Genomic DNA, 21,797 nt, shown 5'->3' on the forward strand with positions numbered 1-21,797 from the left:
GCAGCATTTATTTTAACTTTGGTGGCGAGCATAATCATAAACGAGGTGAAAAAAAAAAAACAACAACAGAGACATGGCGATAAAAGTTCGTCTTGACTCTTTTAGAATTATTGTAAAATCGCTGAGTCTATGAAGCGCTTTTGGGACCGCCATGAGCAATCAGCAAGTAATGGGATACTGGCACTGGGCAAAAGATCAGAATTTATTAATTTCATGTGAGAATAAACCTGACCTCTTTTTATTGAATACATAAACTAGGCGTTTTGCTCAAATGCTACCTTTAGATCAGCATGTAACTTGTATACTAGCTGGAGCTCCATAATTCACACGCCACAAAGCCAGCGCCGCTGCCGGCATCTTTAACGGTTCGCCGTGTTTTTAGTTAAGAGCAGCTCGACCGATCTGCTGCATGTTGATTTCACCGGCTGTGAGAAATAAAAAAGCCCCAGCACAGAAGCAAACAATGATTGATTATTAAAACTACACTGGTTGTCGCTTTATTGATTATTCTTAAAACAAAAACTTTTTAGGTCAAGAAAATCTGTTTTTCTTAGGAAAACATTTTGCGTCAGCTTCATTTTGGTGGAAATAACGCGTAACCCGACAGTTGGAGTGAAGAAGGCGTTCTGGCTCAAATGGAAATCCACTACGATTTATACTTTCGTTCGCAGTAGACTCACATCAACAGTATACGACTTTACATGCTAATTAGTTTTTGATTGACTATACAGTAGCTCGTCTTTTCGTGTCTGACATGCACTTCTGAACGGCATGGATCTGAAAAAAAATATTTATCCTGTAACACAAAATTCATCCGAGAATGGATAAAACAAGGTTAGTAAAAGACGGGTGAACAGAACCCTGACATACGCGAGTTAACAGGGTTTGAGGAAATCAGCAAGATGGCAAAATATTACCTTCAGACTGCGGCTTAGGATCCTCGGTTGAAAGCACGCGTGCACGGATGCAGACATCAGAGGTGAGCGGTCAAGCGATAGGGTGGGTGGCACTCCATGTTCGTAACTGCGGACTGTCCCCTTTAAGGTCGACAAACTGCCTTGTTAATTCACGGTGTGTGACAATTAAGAAGCAGTGCTCTGCTAGAATATTGCTGTAAACAATATAGTAAGTGAAGCGTTACGGATTATTATTGGTGCATTCTGAAGAGTAAAGTATGGGAGAAAATAGTAAAATGTGCTCATTCATTTCATCAACGTTTGTTTTTAATACTCAGGTAAGCAAATGACTATTGACCCGAATGGGGCCAGTCCCTACACATCGGAGTCGGCGGCGCTCCCCCCGCACTTTACCGAAAAGCAGCGGCAGTGTGCGGGCCCGTGCCTCTGAAGTGGTCAGCAGTGGGTGAGGCGCACTCATTCGTGAGGAAAAGTGCCGCCGCCGCCGCCGTTCACACATCGGAGGAGGGGGAGCTCGCTTGTAACAAAGGGACTTTGATCTCTGAGCAGTTGGGAGTGATGTCGGGTCATACGGGGAAGTGCAACGTGAAGCCTTTGCCGTGGAATTACAGGCGCACGTTGTGAGAATGCTGGTCGCTTCTACTTCAGGCTTTAAAACCTTTAAAGATACACAACATTCTGATCCACGCGTGTTTATAAAAGTCCAATGCTTACTAATGTATGACGCTAAGGTGAGGCTGTGACGAAAGCGATGTTTAATTGAATTGTGAAATGATTCCTAAAGCCGAACCACTGTCTTTAATCTTATAGCATACTACTGTAATTGACAGATAGATAGATTGTTAAAAATAATGCCATTAAAGTGGTACATTAGCAGGTTGTGTGGTTCCTGGCCTATTGCTTGACTAAGAAAAATTTCATTATGGAAGAGTTTGCCACGTTTAAAACAATTTTATTGGCTTTGGAAAGGTTCCTAATGTAATGGCAAAACAGAAATCTTTAATTTACAGAAGTTTATCTATAGCAGTATACTAACAGATCAAGAAAAGCCAAATTTAGAATTTCCTTTTAAATGCAGAAAGAGTCCCTGTAATGTCATGAACCAACTGGTACTTTACAAATCTTTCATCCTCTATTCATGGTTATTTATAGATCCATATAAAGAAAAGCCAAGCAAAATGACACCTTTTATTGGCTAACTAAAAAGATTACAATATGCAAGCTTTCGAGGCAACTCAGGCCCCTTCTTCAGGCAAGATTACATCATGCCTGAAGAAGGGGCCTGAGTTGCCTCGAAAGCTTGCATATTTTAATCTTTTTAGTTAGCCAATAAAAGGTGTCATTTTGCTTGGCTTTTCTCTACATTCATAATGGCTAACACGGTACAACAACCTAGTACTACTAGATCCATATAAATAAAGCTTTTTCTAAAACTTTTGTGTGGATGGCTCTGTTGGGTCTCTTAGGGTGGATGCAGCACATTAGAGGAGCTTGAAGTGGCTCCCCCTTGGCTATGTAAAGGGCAGCACTGTGTGTCTTGAAATGCGCTATATAAATGAAATGTCGTCTTCTTCTCGGGAATCAAAGCAGTTCTCCTATGGCATTACTTTGAAGAGCCATTTAGCACCTTTTATTTTTAAGAGCTTTAATAATGATAATAATAGCAGTAGTAGTAGTAAAAGAAGACGAAGTAGTAATTTGGCTGATACAATATTTGAGATATAATCAGTTTACATTTTTTTGTTTTTCCATTTGGAGCATATAGGCAAGTGAAGTGACTTGCTCAAATTCACACATTGTCAGGGTTTGAATCCACAATTTTTGAAGTCCAAAGATAGATAGATAGATAGATGTGAATGTCACTATATAATAGATAGATAGATGTCTGCAGTGGGCTGGCGCCCTGCCCGGGGTTTGTTTCCTGCCTTGCGCCCTGTGTTGGCTGGGATTGGCTCCAGCAGACCCCAGTGACCCTGTAGTTAGGATTTAGCGGGTTGGATAACAACAACAACATTTATTTATATAGCACATCCTCATACAAACAATGTAGCTGAAAGTGCTTTACATAATAAAGAATAGAAAAATAAAAGACATAGTAAGAAATGAAAATAAGTCAACATTAATTAACATAGCATAAGAGTAAGGTCCGATGGCCGGGAAGGACAGAAAAAAAAAAATCCAGATGGCTGCAGAAAAAAATTAAATCTGCAGGGATTCCACACCACGAGACCACCCAGTCCCCTCTGGTCATTCTACCTCACATAAATGAAGCAGTCCTCTTCGGATTTAGGGTTCTCACGGAAGGACTTGATGATGATGGTCATGCAGACCTCTGGCTTTTAGTCCATCAGTGTTGGAGCATCATGAAGCTTTGAGTAGGTGGAGGTGGCGCAGGCCGCCACCACAAAAAATAAAGTGGAAAAAGAAACAGAAGAGAGAGTAGGGGTCAGTACAGATTTTAGAGCCACTGTGAATAGTTATTATGATGAATTGAACATACAGAGTATCAGGATTAAATTAAAGTGAAGTGAAGTGGAGTGGATAGACAGATGTGAAAGTCACAAGATAGATAGACAGATAACGTTTGTCTTGCTATCTGACATGAAGGACTGTACTTCTTACTTTGAAGCATTTATGTGTGTGTGTGTGTGTGACATGCATTAAGCCACCTAAAATGTTCTTTTTGCACATTTCAGCTTGTTTTTGTATTACTGTTATTTTGTTGTTCTCAGTAACCCTATATAACTTATTCATATTTAGCTAACAATTGATGAGGCCATGATTCAAAGAGCCTTTCATCTCCAGACCACTGGTAAGATTACAGTATTGTTTAGGATTTGCCTTCCTTAAGATGTGCGCTTTATATAATTCCCATTTTGGAAGGAAATGCAGACTCATGCAGAGCTACAGTAAGCCACAATAACCATGTTAATAAACTATATTATAGTTTATTATAGTTTATTATATTATAGTTAATAAACTATATTATAGCACACAATGAAAATTGATGTGAAAAAATCAATTATTCTTTGCAGAGAACCCTTTTCAAGAAAACACTGTAGTACAAGGCTTTTGAATAATAAAACTTCAAAGGTGTCATTTTTAGAGAACTCCTTTTCCTTGTCCAAAGCTCTTATAAATGCAGTATTTTACAACCCTATTTTTCCAGCTGGTGCGCAGGCAGTTTAAGTGATTTGGACACACAGCCCACAATGTAAAGTGCAGCTGAGCCCCTACAATAAAGGAGACATAAACGGATTTCAAGTTCCCTTTCTAACTTTGAAATCAGAGGGCTTATCATTTACTTATTTTAATTTGAATGTTTCTTTTTCTATTAATGTTATTTTTTTTTCAACCATTAAAAATGAAACGTCTTTTTCACTAGGGAGTTAAGGAAACTGGGTTCCATTTCAGCTGCCCAGACTGCAAAGCAGTTGTCGATCCTGGATGGACTCCATCCCAATCCACATATCCTTATTTACTCAGAGCTGGTCTAACTGACACATATTTGGGATAAGGGAGGACTCTAAAGTTCACAGATGGGGTTGATTTGTATTTATGTAACAAGCCTAAAATGTTGCAAATAGTCTCTATATTTTATGGAATATTATATGTCAGGTGGCCAGGGTGCTCACTTCAGTGCCAGATTGGTTCTTCATAGGGGAATTGTCTTAGACTTCCAAAAGACGTATCCATATGTAAGTTTCAGAAAGAACCTTTATTTACAGGCTTCATACAATAAATAACCATAACTATATGGTAACAGATTTGTGAAATATGAAAGTCATAATTTTTCACTTTCTGCATTCAATACCACCCATGCCAAGTCTGTGTTTTAATATTTTAGTGTCCTGATAGGTATATAGCCTACCATAAATTTAAAGGTCTCAGTTTTTTCTGCATATTCGGAATTTTTTCAAAGCAGAAAGAACCAATTTCATATGCAAAGAACCCTTCCAAGAATGGAATAGTGCTTTGTCAGACAATAATTCAAGGAATCACACAACCCACGAAAGTACCACAAAGTGTCATTAAATAACCAACATTATTAAGAATATGCCCAGAGGTCCAATTTGCAGTCCTTTTTTTTTTTTAACTCGGATTGTCTCAAAGAAAGGCCTACCTGCCGACTTTTAAGTGAATCGTGTGAATGTAATGCGCTTGGCGATAAATGGCTTTACGTCCACGACTGGATTTCATCTCGAAGGTTTTTATAGCTGCAGGTCACCTGAGCCTGAATTCAATTAAGTGGACCCCGAAATGGAAAGATGGACAAATCCTAAAAAGCGTGTGACACTTTTTTTTATTATTAATATAAAGACCTTCACTAGAGTGTTCTGAAAACAACCAATTAAACAGAAAAGTATTTGATTTTGATTTACTGTTCAAACATTCTCCAGGTGTCTCAGATTCCCTCATTTTTTTTTAATTTGTATTTGCTGGAACTTCTAACATATTCCATTCCATTCCATTTCATCCATTATCCAACCCGCTATATCCTAACACGGGGGTCTGCTGGAGCCAATCCCAGCCAACACAGGCAGGAAATAAACCCCGGGCAGGGCGCCAGCCCACCGCAAGGCACACACACACAAACCCAAGCATACACCAGGGACAATTTAGGATGGCCCTAACCTGCATGTCTTTGGACGGAACCTGGAGGAAACCCATGCAGACACGGGGAGAACATACAAACTCCACGCAGGGAGGACCCGAGAAGCAAACCCATACTGCGAGGCAGCAACGTTACCACTGCGCCAACTTGCATATTATTTAACATATTCATTTGTGCAAAATATAACTTTTTTTATTTATTTCTCCTGGTATTTTACTCAGAATGTATATAGTTTTCCCTTAGCCCATGCTGTTTCGACGAGACAGGTGTACCGGAGCTCAGTGTCTTAAGGGTGATAATGTCGTTAGTGGCCAAGTGGATACGCAGTTCACACGATTCACACGAACGAGTGGGGTTTTAATGTGAAAGGCGCTAGTTTGGTGTTGGTCGGCTCGTTTCTGACAAATCAATGATTTGCCAGAATGTGCTACAGCGAAATGAGGCTTTTTTTTTTTTCAAAACCCAAAGCAGTCCCGTGTCGGGTGCGAGTATCACACCGCCGATCTCACTTTTGCAGCGCCGACGCCGCGGCGGCGCGTGCATTCATGGCGAGCTGCAGATGTGCCGTCTGCAACGGTGCTGAGCTTGGCGAGTGGTGGAGGCGAGGAGGACAGCGGGGCTGAAATTGAGCAAAGGGTCCACAGATATTTGTTAATGTTAATACCTGTATATTGCAAAAAAAAAGGTGACAGTATTCTTAGGTATAACTTTTTGAAGCTGAATATTAAATAACTATTATTTTTCTGCCGCAATTTACAATAGAAATGAATGTTTTACCGTTAGCTAAAATGCACACTGTAAAAAAATAAAATATTTAAAAAAGCTGTCAGAAGCACAAACCAGTACAGAGTTTGCATTGATAAAATAACAGCAATCAATAACAATTTTTTTGTCTAACCTATATTACGACACAACACAGTACACTATTGGCCATTTTTCAGTTTGTTAATTTTTTGCTTCACAATAGTCCTGTTGGTGCTGGACTGATTCCCATACTATTCCTGGATTCACTGACACAACCACCATCACCAAACACCCCTTCACCGTGCTTCCATTCACTTTTCCTCATATTATTCACCTTTCTCTCTCTTCTCTTAGAAGTTGTTTGCCCCCTCATCTATTAAATTGCCATTTATAATTTTCATTTCCTTCCATCCTTCAATGATCGCCACCACTTCCTGTCCTTTATCATTATGCATTCTTTTACCCTTTCCTCATTTTGTAATATTCCTTTCGTTGTCTTGCTTGCTTATATATATATATATATATATATATATATATATATATATATATATATACAATCAATCGATATCAGTCAATTATTTCAAATACACCCAAACTTTAATGACTTACAATCAATCTTTCACAATCTGCTTTATATATGTGCAGAATGTATACTCTTGACGGTGTCCAAGTCTTCAAGGCTTATTTTCCAAGAAAGATGTTGCCGGAACATGCGATACATGCCATTTAATTCTAGACATCGAAATGAATTAAGTGTTTAAGAAAATAATAGCCTGTCTGGTGGGAGAAGTAAAATTTGTTTTTATGGTTGTATGACGTGCTACAGGGTTGCTAGTTTGTCGAAAAACAACTGTCAGTAAACCAGCTTACAAAGTCTCAACAAACCTTCAGCACTCGGGGAAAAAATAACTTGTGTAACTTTATTTTATTTTATGTTCCGGTACTGCACAGAGGCAAGCGGGTCACCAAAATAACATGGTAAAAAGAAGGTGCTTCCTTATGCAAATATCGTAGCTGTATGCAAATTTAGAAATCGGTGCAAAAAAAAAAAAAAATGTTGAAGTTCTGAAAAATTTCATCGTACTCTATAAGGCAAAAACACAAACTTGTTTCACCTCGGGGGCATAGTGATTAAAAGTAATACGCAATATATATGATCATGCTGAGTTAAATTAAGGTAGCTGTTTAAAGTTATAGAATATATATTCTTGGTGACCACGCGACAGTCAGAGCAAACCAAACACAGTCAACAAACAACAACGTTTCTTTAAATAGCTAGGTGCAGCAAAATGGAAGATATAATATGATTATCTCATGTGTGGTGCCGTAGTTAAGATTTTTTCACAGAAGAATACATTTTTTACGGGTTAACAACGTATACAATATTATATTGGTCTGCACGTTTCATTTTAGTTCTTCGGTGTTACAGTCAAGGGTATACTCGTATAAACGATGCAGAAAGAGTTCAAAAAAAGTTTTAAAAACCTGTCAAATAAAACAAAACACATCCCCCTTGTGCCACCCATATCAGAGAACGTGACAGGACAACCTGCTGCGTCTCCTTTCAAAGATGAAGCAAAGGTTACAGGCAAAGACCCGGCAAGCTTTAATTTATCCTATCCTATATTACTATATTAATCCTCCATTTCGAAAAGATAACGGTTTCTTTGTTGATGCGTCCACGTGGGTTTAAAATGCAAATTAACAAAAACACGCATACAATTCTTTGTCCATCAACTTCATTGTTCCAGGAAAGATTTTTAAATCCTAAGGTCGAGACACTCGCCCGTTACTTCCATTGATCCAACTTATTTATTTGTTTAATCAGTTTTAAGTGGTTAGGATTACACAATCGTGCAACATGGGATAAAGACCTAATTTTTAATAATCACAAATATAAACGAGTATGCTTACAGTCTTTAACTATTCTGTATTCCACAGTGCAAGTGTGTCAGGGGGGTCATCAGGGACACTTTGCAGCAAAGGGACGTTCCTTATGCAGACATACCCACTGTATGCAAATATGGAATTCTGTGTCCTTGTAATTTTACTGTAATACAACAATAATTCATAAAATAGTTTTGCCTATTGAAACAAATTATATTGACAGCTTAGACACTGCTGAAATGTAAACTGGCGCTCATTTATCAGTTTAAAACCATTGTCTTAACCGTTTAATGTATTGCAGTTTATTCAACATACACTGTTTGTATCGTGTTAGTACATGGATTTCTTTAGAGTTTTATAGATGCGATCGCAAAAAAAAAAAAAAACTTTATTAACAGACATAGTCAACAGAAACTTTCACAGGTTTGTATTAAATTGTATTAAACAGGGATGAGCGGATTGTACTGTTTGCGGCAGGACGGGGCACTCGGTCATCAGTTCAGGAGCGCAGTGACCAAAAGTGCAGTCTGTGCGCTTGGAAGGGTGAAGGAAAAGAGCAGACCTGCTGAACTGGAAGAATCCTTTATGTTGTATCCTTAAGCGGAAAACGATATTTTATACTACCAGGCAATTCAGTGCTTCCACTCGATGTACTCGTTTATTTATTCTTGATTGATTGATTGATTGATTGATTGATTGATTGATTGATTGATTGATTGATTGATTGATTGATTGATTGATTGAGAGGCAGTATTATCTGTCCTGGGAGTCTATACCCTTATTTTTATGTTTCTGCTGCTGTGTAAATCAGAATTTCCGCACGGGATTAATACATTTTATCTAATCTCATCTAAAAACAGAAGAAACCGATAATTCGTGGAATCTTTCAGAGTGTCTTTGTAATTCGGCTCGTTCAAATCAATGTATGAGTCTGCTGGGCTCTTCCCGATGTTTATGGTTAATTCCTGCTATTTTAATAGATAGATAGATACGTTAATCCCAAGGGGAAATTCACATAATGCAGCAGCAGTATACTGATACAAAAAATATATATATATATATTAAATTAAATAGTAATAAAAATGAAAAATGAAAAAAAATAAAAATAAAAAAGCAGACAATAATTTTGAGTAATGTTAGCGTTTACTCTCCCGGGTGGAATTGAAGAGTCGCATAGTGTGGGGGAGGAACGATCTCCTCAGTCTGTCAGTGGAGCAGGACGGTGACAAAAGTCTGTCACTGAAGCTACTCCTCTGTCTGGAGATGACACTGTTCAGTGGATGCAGTGGATCCTTCATGATTGACAGTTTTTTGCTTAATGCCCGTCGCTCTGCCACAGATGTTAAACTGTCCAACTTTAATCCGACAATACAGCCTGCCTTCTTAACAAGTTTGTCCAGGCGTGAGGTGACTTTCATCTTAATGCTGCCTCCCCAGCACACCACCGCGTAGAAGAGGGCACTCGCCACAACCGTCTGGTAGAACATCTGCAGCATCTTACTGCAGTTGTTGAAGGATGCCAACCTTCTCAGAAAGTATAGTCGGCTCTGACCTTTCTTACACAGAGCATCAGTATTGGCAGTCCAGTCCAATTTGTCATCCAGCTGCACTCCCAGGTATTTATAGGTCTGCACCCTCTGCACACACTCAATAAGGAGATATAACATTATGGACTTTTCGTTACTGTTTAGCGATGCATTTCGTCAGGGTGTGAGTTTTAATGTTGTTTGATCAAATGTTAACAATTTACTGGATAAACTGTATTTTGATTTGACTGGTTTCGTTTGTTTATAGAAATGTGTGTTTCTTGTATTATAGCTTTTCGTTTGTAACACATTGTATCTGTAAATAAAAAGAAAAACATATACTTTAGTGAAGATGTTGAAAACATGACCCATTTGTTAATACCTAAAGATATTAATTTGCAATTTATTACCTCACCTACAGTGCCTAACGGAAACACGGAATTAATTACCACATTCAAACTTTAGGCAACATTAAAATTACTTGTTAAAAGAAATTGGATCTAATAAAATAAATGTTACAGGTGTCAAAAAAATGCATCTATAATTGAATATGATATTCACAAATAGCAAAAAAGATAAAAGGTAAAATATTAGCCACTTGATTATGTTTTTATGTAAAGTTGTAATCCATCCATCCATCCATTTTCCAACCCGTTGAATCTGAACACAGGGTCACGGGGATCTGCTGTATCCAATCCTAGCCAACACAGGGCACAAGGCAGGAACCAATCCCGGGCAGGGCACCAACCCAGCGCAGGACGCACACACTCACACCCACACACCAAGCACACACTAGGGACAATTTAGAATCACCAATCCACCTAACCTGCATGTCTTTGGACTGTGGGAGGAAACCGGAGTACCCGGAGGAACTTCACGCAGACACAGAGAGAACATGGAAACTAAAGTTGTAATCCTTTAATTCAAATAAATAACTGGTATTTACAAATGACAACTCAAATTTCAGTGTATACATAAAGATATTCAAAAATGAACAGGCAGTGTGGACTTCAACCCTTCGTATTTTGGGTTCAAATTCCACTGCTGACACTGTGTGATCTTTTATAGCATCTGAGAGTATTGGCCCATTAGACTCACAAGGTTTTAAAGATGTTTTAAAGGAGCCACTATTGTCTCAAAAGGACACAGCTTCCTTAAAGTTGTCAGTGAGAGAGAATCCATAAGATTATCAATATAATAAAGATACTTTGACTTGTGCCCACCTTGTCAAAAATATGCAGACATTTGTCAGCACCTTGAATATATTCTATTATTCATATTTAGACAGATAGATATGAAAGGCCCTGTCCCAAGGGGGAAATTTTGGATTTTTACAAAAGCTCTTAAAATCAAGAAATAGATATATAAACACATAAAGATATTGTCAAGATTCTTAAATGATAACTGAATTTAGCTGCTTATATCAAATTTAAAAAACATTGTTAAAAATCACTCATTTATATCTGTAATGTGAGGTTTTCTGTAAGGAGCCAGCACCCATAAAAGAGTGGGAAAGAAATAATAGGATTTTAGTTTTCTCCTCATTATGATTCAGGAAATCTAAGGACATTACAGCTTGAGAATTTCGGCTTTTTTACAGAAGCTCTTTAAATAAATAAACACATAAATTAATATAAACACACACAATGGTCTAAACACACGCCAGAATGTCTAAAACGAATGAAATTTTAAAAAGAAAGGAAACTTCTGACTTTGGTATAAAGGAGCCCCCGTAGCGTTTCTTGACACACTTCTGTTGAATGATTCACTGGCTGACAGTCATCAATGTTGGAGTGTACAAGAGAGGATGTGCAGTATTGTTCATAATGGCACTCAGTTTTGTCTTCATTCTCTCTTTCACTATGTCCTCCAGCAGGTCCAGAGAGCACCCCATACCCGAGACTGCCCTTTTAATTGGCTTGTTGATTTGGTGGGCCTCTCTTGAAGTGATGTTTCTTTTCTTAGAAGAGTAGAGCGTAAGATCTTTGAGCAATGATAACCCCAAATAGCATTATTCAGTTCTTAATATGCTTGACACAACTTTGGTCAATTTCAGCCAAAACAGTCAGACGCAAAGCCTTACAATGAAAATAAAAAGCCAAGCTTGTCTCTGTCACTAACAGACCACTTCCTTCACTCTACTGTGCCGCAACATGCTTTTTCATTTAATATTTAATTCCATTCCCCCAATGTATATGATTTTCTTTGAACATAAATCTGATAAACTGTGTTTAAAATCAAAACCGATGGCAATGAAAAGAGGGAGAACAAACCTTCCTTAATACTCTCACTAGTATGCTGAAAGCCAAACTGCGTGGACCACAGGATATTCTTGAATGAATAATCATAGAATATGAGAAGGAGGGAAGAAAATCTTTAGAAGTTCTAAGTAAGCAGGAGAATAACTAAAAGCTGCAAGAGAGAAGCCTCTAAGCAGGCATGCAGCAAGGATGAGTGCATAACCTCATGAGTGCAACAACTCACCTCACATACCAGAGCAGGTTTCCTGCTCATCTGGGCCCACTTCCTGTTGCTGTTTTGAGAGACTGCAGAGGATAAAAATATCAAAGTGACTCTTGTTCTCCAGATAGCCTAAACTTGCTTAAATCGAGCTTTTTCACTTACTTCCGTGCCAGCAAAGCTTTTTATAGATGAAGAGCACGCAGAATGTTAAGTGTTACGCGACTGCTCAAATTGCTAGGTGCCCACCAAGTGAAAGTTTGAGATTTTTTTGAATAGGATTTCAGGCATGTGTAAAGTCCCAATGCAGGCTGTTAGTTAAAAATTAAAATCTGAGCATATTTTACAGCATAAGTTTAATCATCAGCTTTCATCAGTTGTAAAGCCGAACAATTCCACCTTAAAATATCTTCCATGTTTGATTGGCACAAAATTTGAATTTTAATATGCTGCTCTACATTGTGTTTTAGGATAGAAAGAGAAGAAAAATGAACATGTTCACAGAAAGTGCCTGTAAACGCATGTCATGTTGTAAACGTCTATAAACATAGAAACAATACTGGGAAAATATTAACTATGTAAATAATTTATACATAAACCAAAAACAAAAAGGAGGCAAAATATATGTACTGTAGCAGTCAAGGCCCATATGGAGCTCTAGGCAGGGTGTAGTCAGTATTATTAGACTTATTGGACAACCTGTCTGCGTACATACAACAGACTTTAACACCCCTTTATTTTTAAATATGTCACCTGTCAGGTGATGGCACCATAGGAAGCCGCCTAGGATATCTGATGGATTGACCAGCTCTATCCTGTATTGACCATTAGCTCATCCCAGTCTGTGTTGTTCAATATCAGGACAGACTCTGCTCATTTGGTCTCCCCTTAAATAAACATTCATTTATTCATTCATGCATTTTCCACCACATATGCAAAACCGGGTCATGGGGGCAACAGTCTTAGCAGTGAAGTCCATACATCCCTTTCCTCAGCCAAACTTGCAAACTCATACTGTGGGGTCCTAAAGTATTCCCAGGCCGTATGATCCTCCCAGCAGGCCCTGGGTCTTCCCCGGGGTCTCCTTTCATCAGTTGTGCCCCTAAAACCTCCACAGGGAGGCATCCAGGAGGCATCTGTATCAGACACCTGAACCACCTCTATTGGCTCCTCTCTGTGCGGACAGTCAGTAGATCTACTCTGTGCCTCTCCCAGATGTCTTACCTTATCTCTAAGGGACAGCACAGCCACCCTGCAGAGAAAGCTCACTTTGGGTGCTTGTATTTGCAATCTCATTGTTTTGGTCATTACTCAAAGCTCATGACCATAGGTGAGGGTAGGGTCGTACTGTAGATTGACTGTTAATTTGACTGGTTGCATTCTGACTCAACTCTTTCTTCACCACTACAGTTTGGTATAACAGCTGCATAACTGCGTTTGTTGCCCCAATCAGTCTGTCAGTCTTACTATCCCTTTTGCCCACATTCATAAACAAGATCCCAAGGTACCAACATTCCTGAATTTGAGGGAGAAACTCACCCACTACTCGGAGAGGACAATCCACCTTATATCCTATTGAGCACTGTGGCCTCAGATTTGCAGGTCCAGTGAAGAAGTGCAAAGAAAGTGGGGTGTAAGGCATACAGTATCCAGTGAACAGAGGTTCATAAATGTATGACTTGATTGAAACAGACAGACTCACCTTTGCACCAGTGTGACCGTTTAAATAAATGGATGTTTCACTATATTATATTATATTATATTATATTATATTATATTATATTATATTATATTATATTATATTATATTATATTATATTATATTATATTATATTATATTATATTACTAGGGGGCTTTGCCCCCAGCTCGCTTCGCTCGCCAACCTCCCTGCCTGCGCTATACTCCAGCAACTTCGCATCTCTGCCACTCGCTTATGTGGATTTCACTTTCACCAAACAACAAAACTTTTAATTCTCGCAGATAGGCCTCTTCAATGGGAAGAAACACTACTTTTCCCTGATCGCAACATGAATTAGACAATCTAAAAGTCTCCGACTTAAAGTTTAAAGCCAAACAATATCTACATACTTCTGTCATTTCACCTATGTCAGTATATAAGATCTCTTTTCACTTTCTCTTTTTCGTCAATATCGCAATGAATTTTGATTCCGTGTTTGGAATTACATCGTGACAATGCAACATATAACTGCCCGTGAGTGAATATCGTTTCTTTCTCTCTACACGAACTGTGTCTGGCAATACCATTCACACAAATGAGAAATGATTGTGTGTGTTTGTAAATGTTTTAGATTTGGGCAGGACTTTTCCATATCTCTTTGCATAAGGTCTTGTCTTCTGGGCTTGAAATTTTCTCTTGTGAAATTTCACTTTCACCAAACAACAAATTTTTTAATTCTTGTGGATACGCCTGTTCATTGGGAAGAAACACTACTCTTCCCTGATGGCAACACGAATAGACAATCTCCAAATTAAAGTTTAAATCTGAACAATATATTCAATCTCTTTTCGCTGTTCCTTTATTTCACCAAGTAATCATTTCTGTTTGTTTGCGCTAATGCAATCTTTACTAACATTTTTTTGAGACTTTCGAATTTTCATACTTCCATTATCTCTAACCTTCTCTGGCATGTGTATCGCGCCAATGTTTTTGAATTCTTTACAACGATCTACTTTGTGATCTACTCTTTGTCTTTTATTTCTGGCCATGGGAGTGGTTAAATCTCTTGGCACAAAGTCTATTCTTGCGGGATGTGAAAGTGTCTCTCTGAGAAAGTCACGACTCGTCCCAAGATTTTTTTTAATAAAAGAGAAATATTATATTATATTATATTATATTATATTATATTATATTATATTATATTATATTATATTATATTATATAGGCTCTAGCTTTCCTGTATCCCTGCTCTGGATAAGTAGGCTTAGAAGTTGGATGGATTGATTATATTTCATTATTCAGATCTACTCGATTCAAATCAGGTTCATGGACAACAGTGTTTATGAATTCATCTTTTTCACAGCATGGTCAAGTTCAGAGCCAACCTCACAAGCAAGACGTTTTACAGAATATGAGCCCAAGAACAGATATGTTGCTAAACCCACACCTAGAACTGCCAAATTACCATGACATGCACATCTTTGGGATGTGGGAGGAAATGAAAGACGATAAAAGCAATGTTTAAGCCACATATTAAACCTAGATTGTGGAGCAGAGGGGCAGAAGAGCTAACCACTAAATCGCATCACTGTATATTGTAAAAATTGTATAACAGATTAAAAAAAAAGGCAAAATATAAATTTTTTAATTCAGAAATCTAAAATAAACCCACAAACCCTAAAAATTAAAAAAAAAATGTTAATGAAAGAGCATCTGTCCATCTGATTAGATTTTAGTTTTTCTGTTTTGGGTACATATCCCTTACCCTTTGATTCAGGATGCAACATTTTGTGCACTGCCCACAAATTCGTGGAAGGTGAGGTATCATATCAAAGTTTGCACATTGGCTAACCATCATCTGTAAGTAGTGTAGCGTGGTCGAGAGGTAGACCTAATTATAAAGAGAAATGAATGGAGTGCCAACCAGGTCATCTTTTTCATTTTTAACAAAGAGGCAGTCGTTTGGGCCTAGGAAGAAAACAAAACAAAACAAGGTGGCTTCATACAGCTCTATACAAGAATAAACATGAGTTGTAGCTCTGTCCTCCTCAACTGCTAGGTCAGTCTGAAATCTTCTAGGTGCAGCTCGGCTTTATGGTGTCAGTGCCAGATGGGTCAGAGCCTTCTCGAGACTCAGTGGGTAGGGTTAGGCATTATCTTTGAACGGCTTTTTAGTTCTATGGGGAAAAGAGAAGATACTGTTAGTGTCAGCATCCTCTGACATCCCAGGGTGGAACTGCTCACCTCTTCAGAGGCCTGTAAAGGGTCCCCAGGCACACATCCATGACAATAGCTAATTTGCCTGGAAAGATACCATACAGCTTAGCCTGCTCCCTGCTGATGAGCTTTCCTTAGTAAGAACTGTTCCTCAAATGGCCTTGAACTCCACTTTACCAAGTGTATGCTTCCAAACTAGCATTGTAACTTCCTAGCTGTGGCTGACTGTGTCTCGTTTTCACTGTGCTGTTGCTTCTGCTATAGCTACTGCTACCCAGGTTTCGCAAGTTGGAGGCCTGACCTCACACACATGCTTGATAATAAGTTTTTTAATTCTGGGGAAACTTAAAAACCATATTTTTCTCATGATGACTGGTATGAAATTTAGCATATCACTTCAAGGCTAATAAAACCTGCATGGAGGAAACTGTGCTCTTCAGCTTGTTCCACCATATTATGACATCTGATCTAAAACTGAGAGGACTTTAAGATGTGAAACAGAGGTAGGTCTTTCGGTGTAGCCAAGTCATCTTCTTTCGGCTCCTCGATACATGTTCATTGCTTGTTGCTGTATTAATGTGGAGGAAATCTGTATGTAAAGTTGAGCAGCAGCTCCATGTCATGTTTTAAGCTCCTATGTAATCAGGAAAACAGTAAAGGTCACAGGAAAACAATATACATTGTTGATGAGGCCCGCTCTCTCATAGCGGCCATTTTGACAGAGGATCCACATCTGTCGTCATTAAATGTCAACCACTCTGTCGCATGCTACCACCATCATTTACAAAATTGCGGCACCGCCACCGCTCTAGCAGTGGGAACACAAAGGAGAGTTAAGAAGGTTTTTCGACATTTAGCACAAATGGTTTTTGTAGAAGATGCTTCATCATATCCAGGCTTTTTTGTTATTAGTGCCACAGTATCTCTTTGTGAAGTCTCTGTTTACCCTCTCATTCATCTTAATTTCTCTGCTGTATTCTGCAGTTACCTGCTTGGTCTTAAATTCCTGTTTCTGTCTCCTGCCCTTACTCCTCTTCTTCTTTAATTTGATTTTTTAATCCGTCCTCCCCATGTCACTTTTCATTTTTGCCTTTCTTCTGCTCTTCTCAATTTCATTTTATAGAACTACCTATCGCACCTTTATTTTTGTTCTGCTTTTTCCATTCATCATTTCACCCTCTCTTTTGCCCTTCCTCCTCCTTACTTCAACCTTTTAAACTTTTGTCTAACTTTATCACTTATGTATGTTGCTCTTATTCATTGTTTTATTCATCTAATTTCTTTAATGTTAGATACTTATCCTGTTTTGAGCTCACAAAAACCTTTTCTTTCCTCTCTTTCTCCCCCTTGTTGCTTTGTCCTTTAAACCCTTTGCCTTTCTTTATCACTTGTCAGTATTATTTTCATCCTCCTGTTCTTGCTTTTGTTTTATTCCCCTTTTAATCCTTTTACCATCTCTTTTTCTCCTTCACTCCCTTTATGCTCTTTTAACTTTTTACACCTTCCCCTATGCTTTCATTCCTTACCGCTGCTATTTGTTCCTTTTGCCCTCTTCTCTGCTCTACTTTTATTTAGGTTTTTACACCTCTCCTTTGCATTTGACCCCACTACCTTTTTTCATCTCATTTGCCTTCCTGCCCCACCTTTCATTTACCAGCTCCACCCCTTGGTTTAGTTTTTCCACTGTCTCGCTCTTTTTCTCTCAAGTCTTTGTCTTTTTTCACTTTCTCTAGGTTTCTTATCTCTCTCTCCCCCTCTTCCTCTGTTTCTTCCCCACCTCCTCTTCCTCTCTCTCTCTCTCTCTGTTTCATCTTCAAAAATGTGAAGCAAGACACAGAGGAAGCTCTTCACTGACTGCAAAGGCTGACTTCTGCACTCATTTCATGTTTCATCTCTCAGTGTTGCTCTTCTTTTTTCATCTCTGCCGCTGTAAAACACCAACTAAAGTTTATTTCTTTCAAAGGATTTAAAAACGTTTAGTAGAAGCCCTGAAGAGAGGGGCAGAAATTTCAAGTGAATTATACTCAAAGGGGGTTTGTGTTTCATTTTTTTTTTTTTGTTCTTTACCTTTTCTTGCAAGATGGAACTATTTCAGAAGTGGTGTCTCCTCCTCCTTTTTCTGGAACAAGTGATCGCAAGTGAGTAAACTTTCATTACATTTCAATTTCCTTTGTATCTAAATTTAAACCTAGATCAAAACTGCACAATGGGCCTAATTGGTACCCATAATCAACTCTGATTGAGCCAGCAACTCGTCACCATAGATGTACCACTGGCAGCGGGACTATAAGGGTGACATAGCTCCAGAGGAAGTAGGCAGTCGATCAGCTTGCGAAGCAGGCACTTCCAGGAGTAGATCTTAATGTATCTATCTATTAACCCGTTATTAATTTAAGGTTATCTGCTAGAGCTAAAGATTTAAATTTACAGTAATCACTACTAGGTAAATATGCAAAGGTTGAGGAGAAGAAAAATGTCAGTCAACAATTAAGGAATACAGTCCATGGCAATTTCTTAGAAATTTAATTTCAAATAGCCATTAGCCAACCCTCTATATCCTAGCTACAGGGTCATGGGGGTCTGCTGGAGCCAATTCCAGCCAATACAGGGTGCAAGGCAGGAAACAAACCCCAGACAGGGCGAACACACTAGGAACAATTTAGAATCGCCAATGCACCAAACCTGCATGTCTTTGGACTGTGGGAGGAAACCCACACAGACATGGGGAGAACATGCAAAGTCCACGCAGTGAGGACCTGGGAAGCGAACCTATGTCTCCTAACTGCAAGGCAGCAGTGCTACCACTGCACCACCAAGCTGCCCCTAATTTCAAATATCCTGTCCAAAAAAAGATGGAATCTCAGGTAGATCACTAAATAGGAGAACTATGGATGAACACAGAACCCTAAATTAATTTGATTAATTTGATGAGAGGCACACCTCGTGTTGAGCAAGCACTTCATGATCAATTTATTAATCTTCCTGGAGCATGGCAGAATTTGAAATGAAGGGGTGCACTGGGATGTCCATCACCGCATCAATCTCAATGTAACTTAACATTAGGTTTTGTTCTCCAAGAACCCCACAATCTAATAAAGAAAGCCCTTGTTTTGTTGCACCCTGTAATCTTCATGAAAATGTTATGTATAAACCTGAGCCTACCCCTTTAGAGTCAGAACTGACTCAGAAAAGGGTTCCTGGTTGAGAAGTCTGCTTCATGTTTGCTAGGATCTTGAATTCCTGAGTGCTTCATTTGGTACCTTAGTTGTGATGGCTAGGCCTACCTATGACCTGCCTGTTCTCTTTAATTGCTAACATATAACTAGATGGTCAGCAGCGCTGCTTCATAGATCTTCCAGGGCTTGAATCTCGCCGGCTGTTTTCATTGTGAAGGTTGCATGATTTCCTAGATCCCCAAAGGTGTTTAAGTTAGGTTACTTGGAGACTCTAAACAGACCCTAGACCAGTTGTGTGTGTGAATGGACTCGGTCCAGGTGGGTGACTAGTTGGCCATGGTCTTCAGGACTGACTGTGTTTGACTAAGTCTGTTGTAATGGACCACAGATCACTCAGAGGTTGGTTTTCTCCAGAATGTTGAGTTTTTGGTTACCGCTCCTCCAGTGTCAATTGGCAATAGCTCAATAATTAATTACCAGACATATATTGTTAGTTTTCATTAGTGTTAATCAGCCTCAGAAGAATTTGTTTTCCTGTGTGTTTAGATAAATCTCTGTCTTTATGCATACTAATTTGTACAAATTTATACTTGCATATTACCTGAGAACAGTGCACTCAGTGAAGAGAGCTTCGCTAAAATAAAATGAAATTAACTGAATTTTTGATATTTATACCCAAATGCTGCTTTTGTTACCTGGTGTTGGTTCTTATTTTCTGACCTATTCTCTTAATATAATGGTCCTTTAATTGCACTTTACAGAGCTATGTGGTTCCTTTTGGTGCATCTGGTTCTGGGAAGGGTTCATTTTGCATAAAATTGGTACTTTGGGCTTTGAAATGATTTTAATACGAGGACAAAACAGAACTCTTTAATGTCTAGTAGGCTACCTATCAGGATACCAACAGTTCAAGAAGACCTGAACTTAGTCTAATGTTGTAGAGAGTGCAAATCCTTTGAATTCAGGAACACATTGGTATTTCTCAGATCTATTATCTATTAATGGTTATACTTGGAATTTGTGATGGATCGACAAACAAATTTGTGAAGGTGGTTATTGTGGAAACTGAAAATGGTTGTCTAATGGTTTCACTCTGAAGAGCTAATTTGGCTCCTTTATTTTTAATAGTATATAGTAAGGGCTCCCATTCATTACTAAAGACTTGGTTTTCTATTATTGAAGTATAATTTCACTTTTTTTTTCTACACGTTCTTTCAAATATTAGAACATCACTCTTTATTGTTTACAGCCAAGCCTTTCTTGTTTTTATCCAGGTGTTATTCCTTGTGTTATCCAGGAATTTTCATATATTTACTTCCAAATACGCCATTTGAAATCTCCATTAATATTTTTTTTTGTACCATTATGTGACTAATTTTTACTTATGTGCTATTTTTTTTGGCTGTGTTATTCTTCATTCTAACTTATTATTGGTATTCCGTCTTATTTCACCCGTTACTTATTTTTGGTCTAAGTGATGTTTTTTGTTATATATTTTTCCGACTCTGTTTTACTTCTATATGATCTTTTTCAGGGGCTAATATTATTTTGACCTAGAGTTACTGATTTACACCAATATGTTGTCTGTTACAACAACAACAACATTTATTTCTATAGCACATTTTCATACAAATGATGAAGCTCAAAGTGCTTTACATGATGAAGAAAAGAGAAATAAAAGACAAAGTAAGAATTAGAATAAGACAACACTAATTAAACATAGAATAAGAGTTAGGTCCGATGGCCAGGTAGGACAGAAAAAACAAAACAAAAACTCCAGACAATAGCGTAGACTGTCTTTTACACTTCGACTTTAATTTCTTTTTAACCAGAAGTCATTTTTATTACATATTTAAGTATTTGTTGTTTCTTGTTGACTTGTTCTCCCAGATCCCCAGAGGTGTGCAGGTTTGGTTATTTGGTGACTCTAAACAGGCCGCAGACTGGTCGTGTGTGTGAATGGACTCCTCGGTCAAAGACTGCGGCCCTGAATTGGGTTAAGTGAATCTGTGATTATTATGTTATGCTCCTTTTTTACACTTATTAGGGTATCCCATTTTTTTTCACTTGTTGCTTACTTTGTCCTTGTGCTGTTTATTTTTATCATATTTCCAATTCTGTTTTACTCCTATGTGATCTTTTTCAAGGACTAATTTTTTTTTTTTAATTGGAGTTACTTATTCACATCCAAATGTCATCTGCTACGTTTACGATGGTTCTGTTTTACCCCTTGGTTTTGAAACACTTTTAACCAACAGTTATTTTTATTTCATGTTTAAGTAGTTTTCAGGTCTCTTTGGCCATTTTGAAAATTCCCAAAATCCTTTCATCCCAATTTAGGGTCCCAGAGGCTCGTCCCAACAAAAAATATGCTTGCATAGTATGTTAGTTCAGTACAGGGCCCACTCACAAACACACACACACACACACACGTCTATCACAAGTGGCCATTTTAGACACATCATTTTACCTAAAAAACACAATTCTGGGATATTTGAAAGAAATTATAGTTCCAGTAAAGAACTTAATGTTACAGAGACACAGTGCAGACTCCTTACACGCAACAACCAAGTCTGA

The 21,797-nt window shown here is 38.3% G+C and overlaps 1 protein-coding gene across 3 annotated transcripts in view; it reads left to right on the plus strand.

Annotated features, from left to right (window-relative positions):
- Window positions 1–706: 706 nt before the first annotated feature.
- LOC120538085 (scavenger receptor cysteine-rich type 1 protein M160-like) overlaps window positions 707–21,797 on the plus strand; it is a 57,994-nt gene continuing 36,903 nt past the window's right edge. Inside the window, exons 1-2 of one of the 3 annotated variants that reach the window (XM_039767511.1) lie at window positions 707–834; window positions 18,125–18,182. In XM_039767511.1, coding sequence (XP_039623445.1) covers window positions 18,125–18,182 — 58 coding nt within the window. In that variant the 5' untranslated portion in view covers window positions 707–834. Of the gene's footprint in view, window positions 835–949; window positions 980–17,795; window positions 18,183–21,797 lie in introns of those variants that run through there. The other 2 variants (XM_039767509.1, XM_039767510.1) reach the window with 2 other exon arrangements.

This window comes from Polypterus senegalus, chromosome 10 (assembly GCF_016835505.1).
Source record: "Polypterus senegalus isolate Bchr_013 chromosome 10, ASM1683550v1, whole genome shotgun sequence".
Classification (NCBI taxonomy): Eukaryota; Metazoa; Chordata; class Cladistia; order Polypteriformes; family Polypteridae; genus Polypterus; species Polypterus senegalus.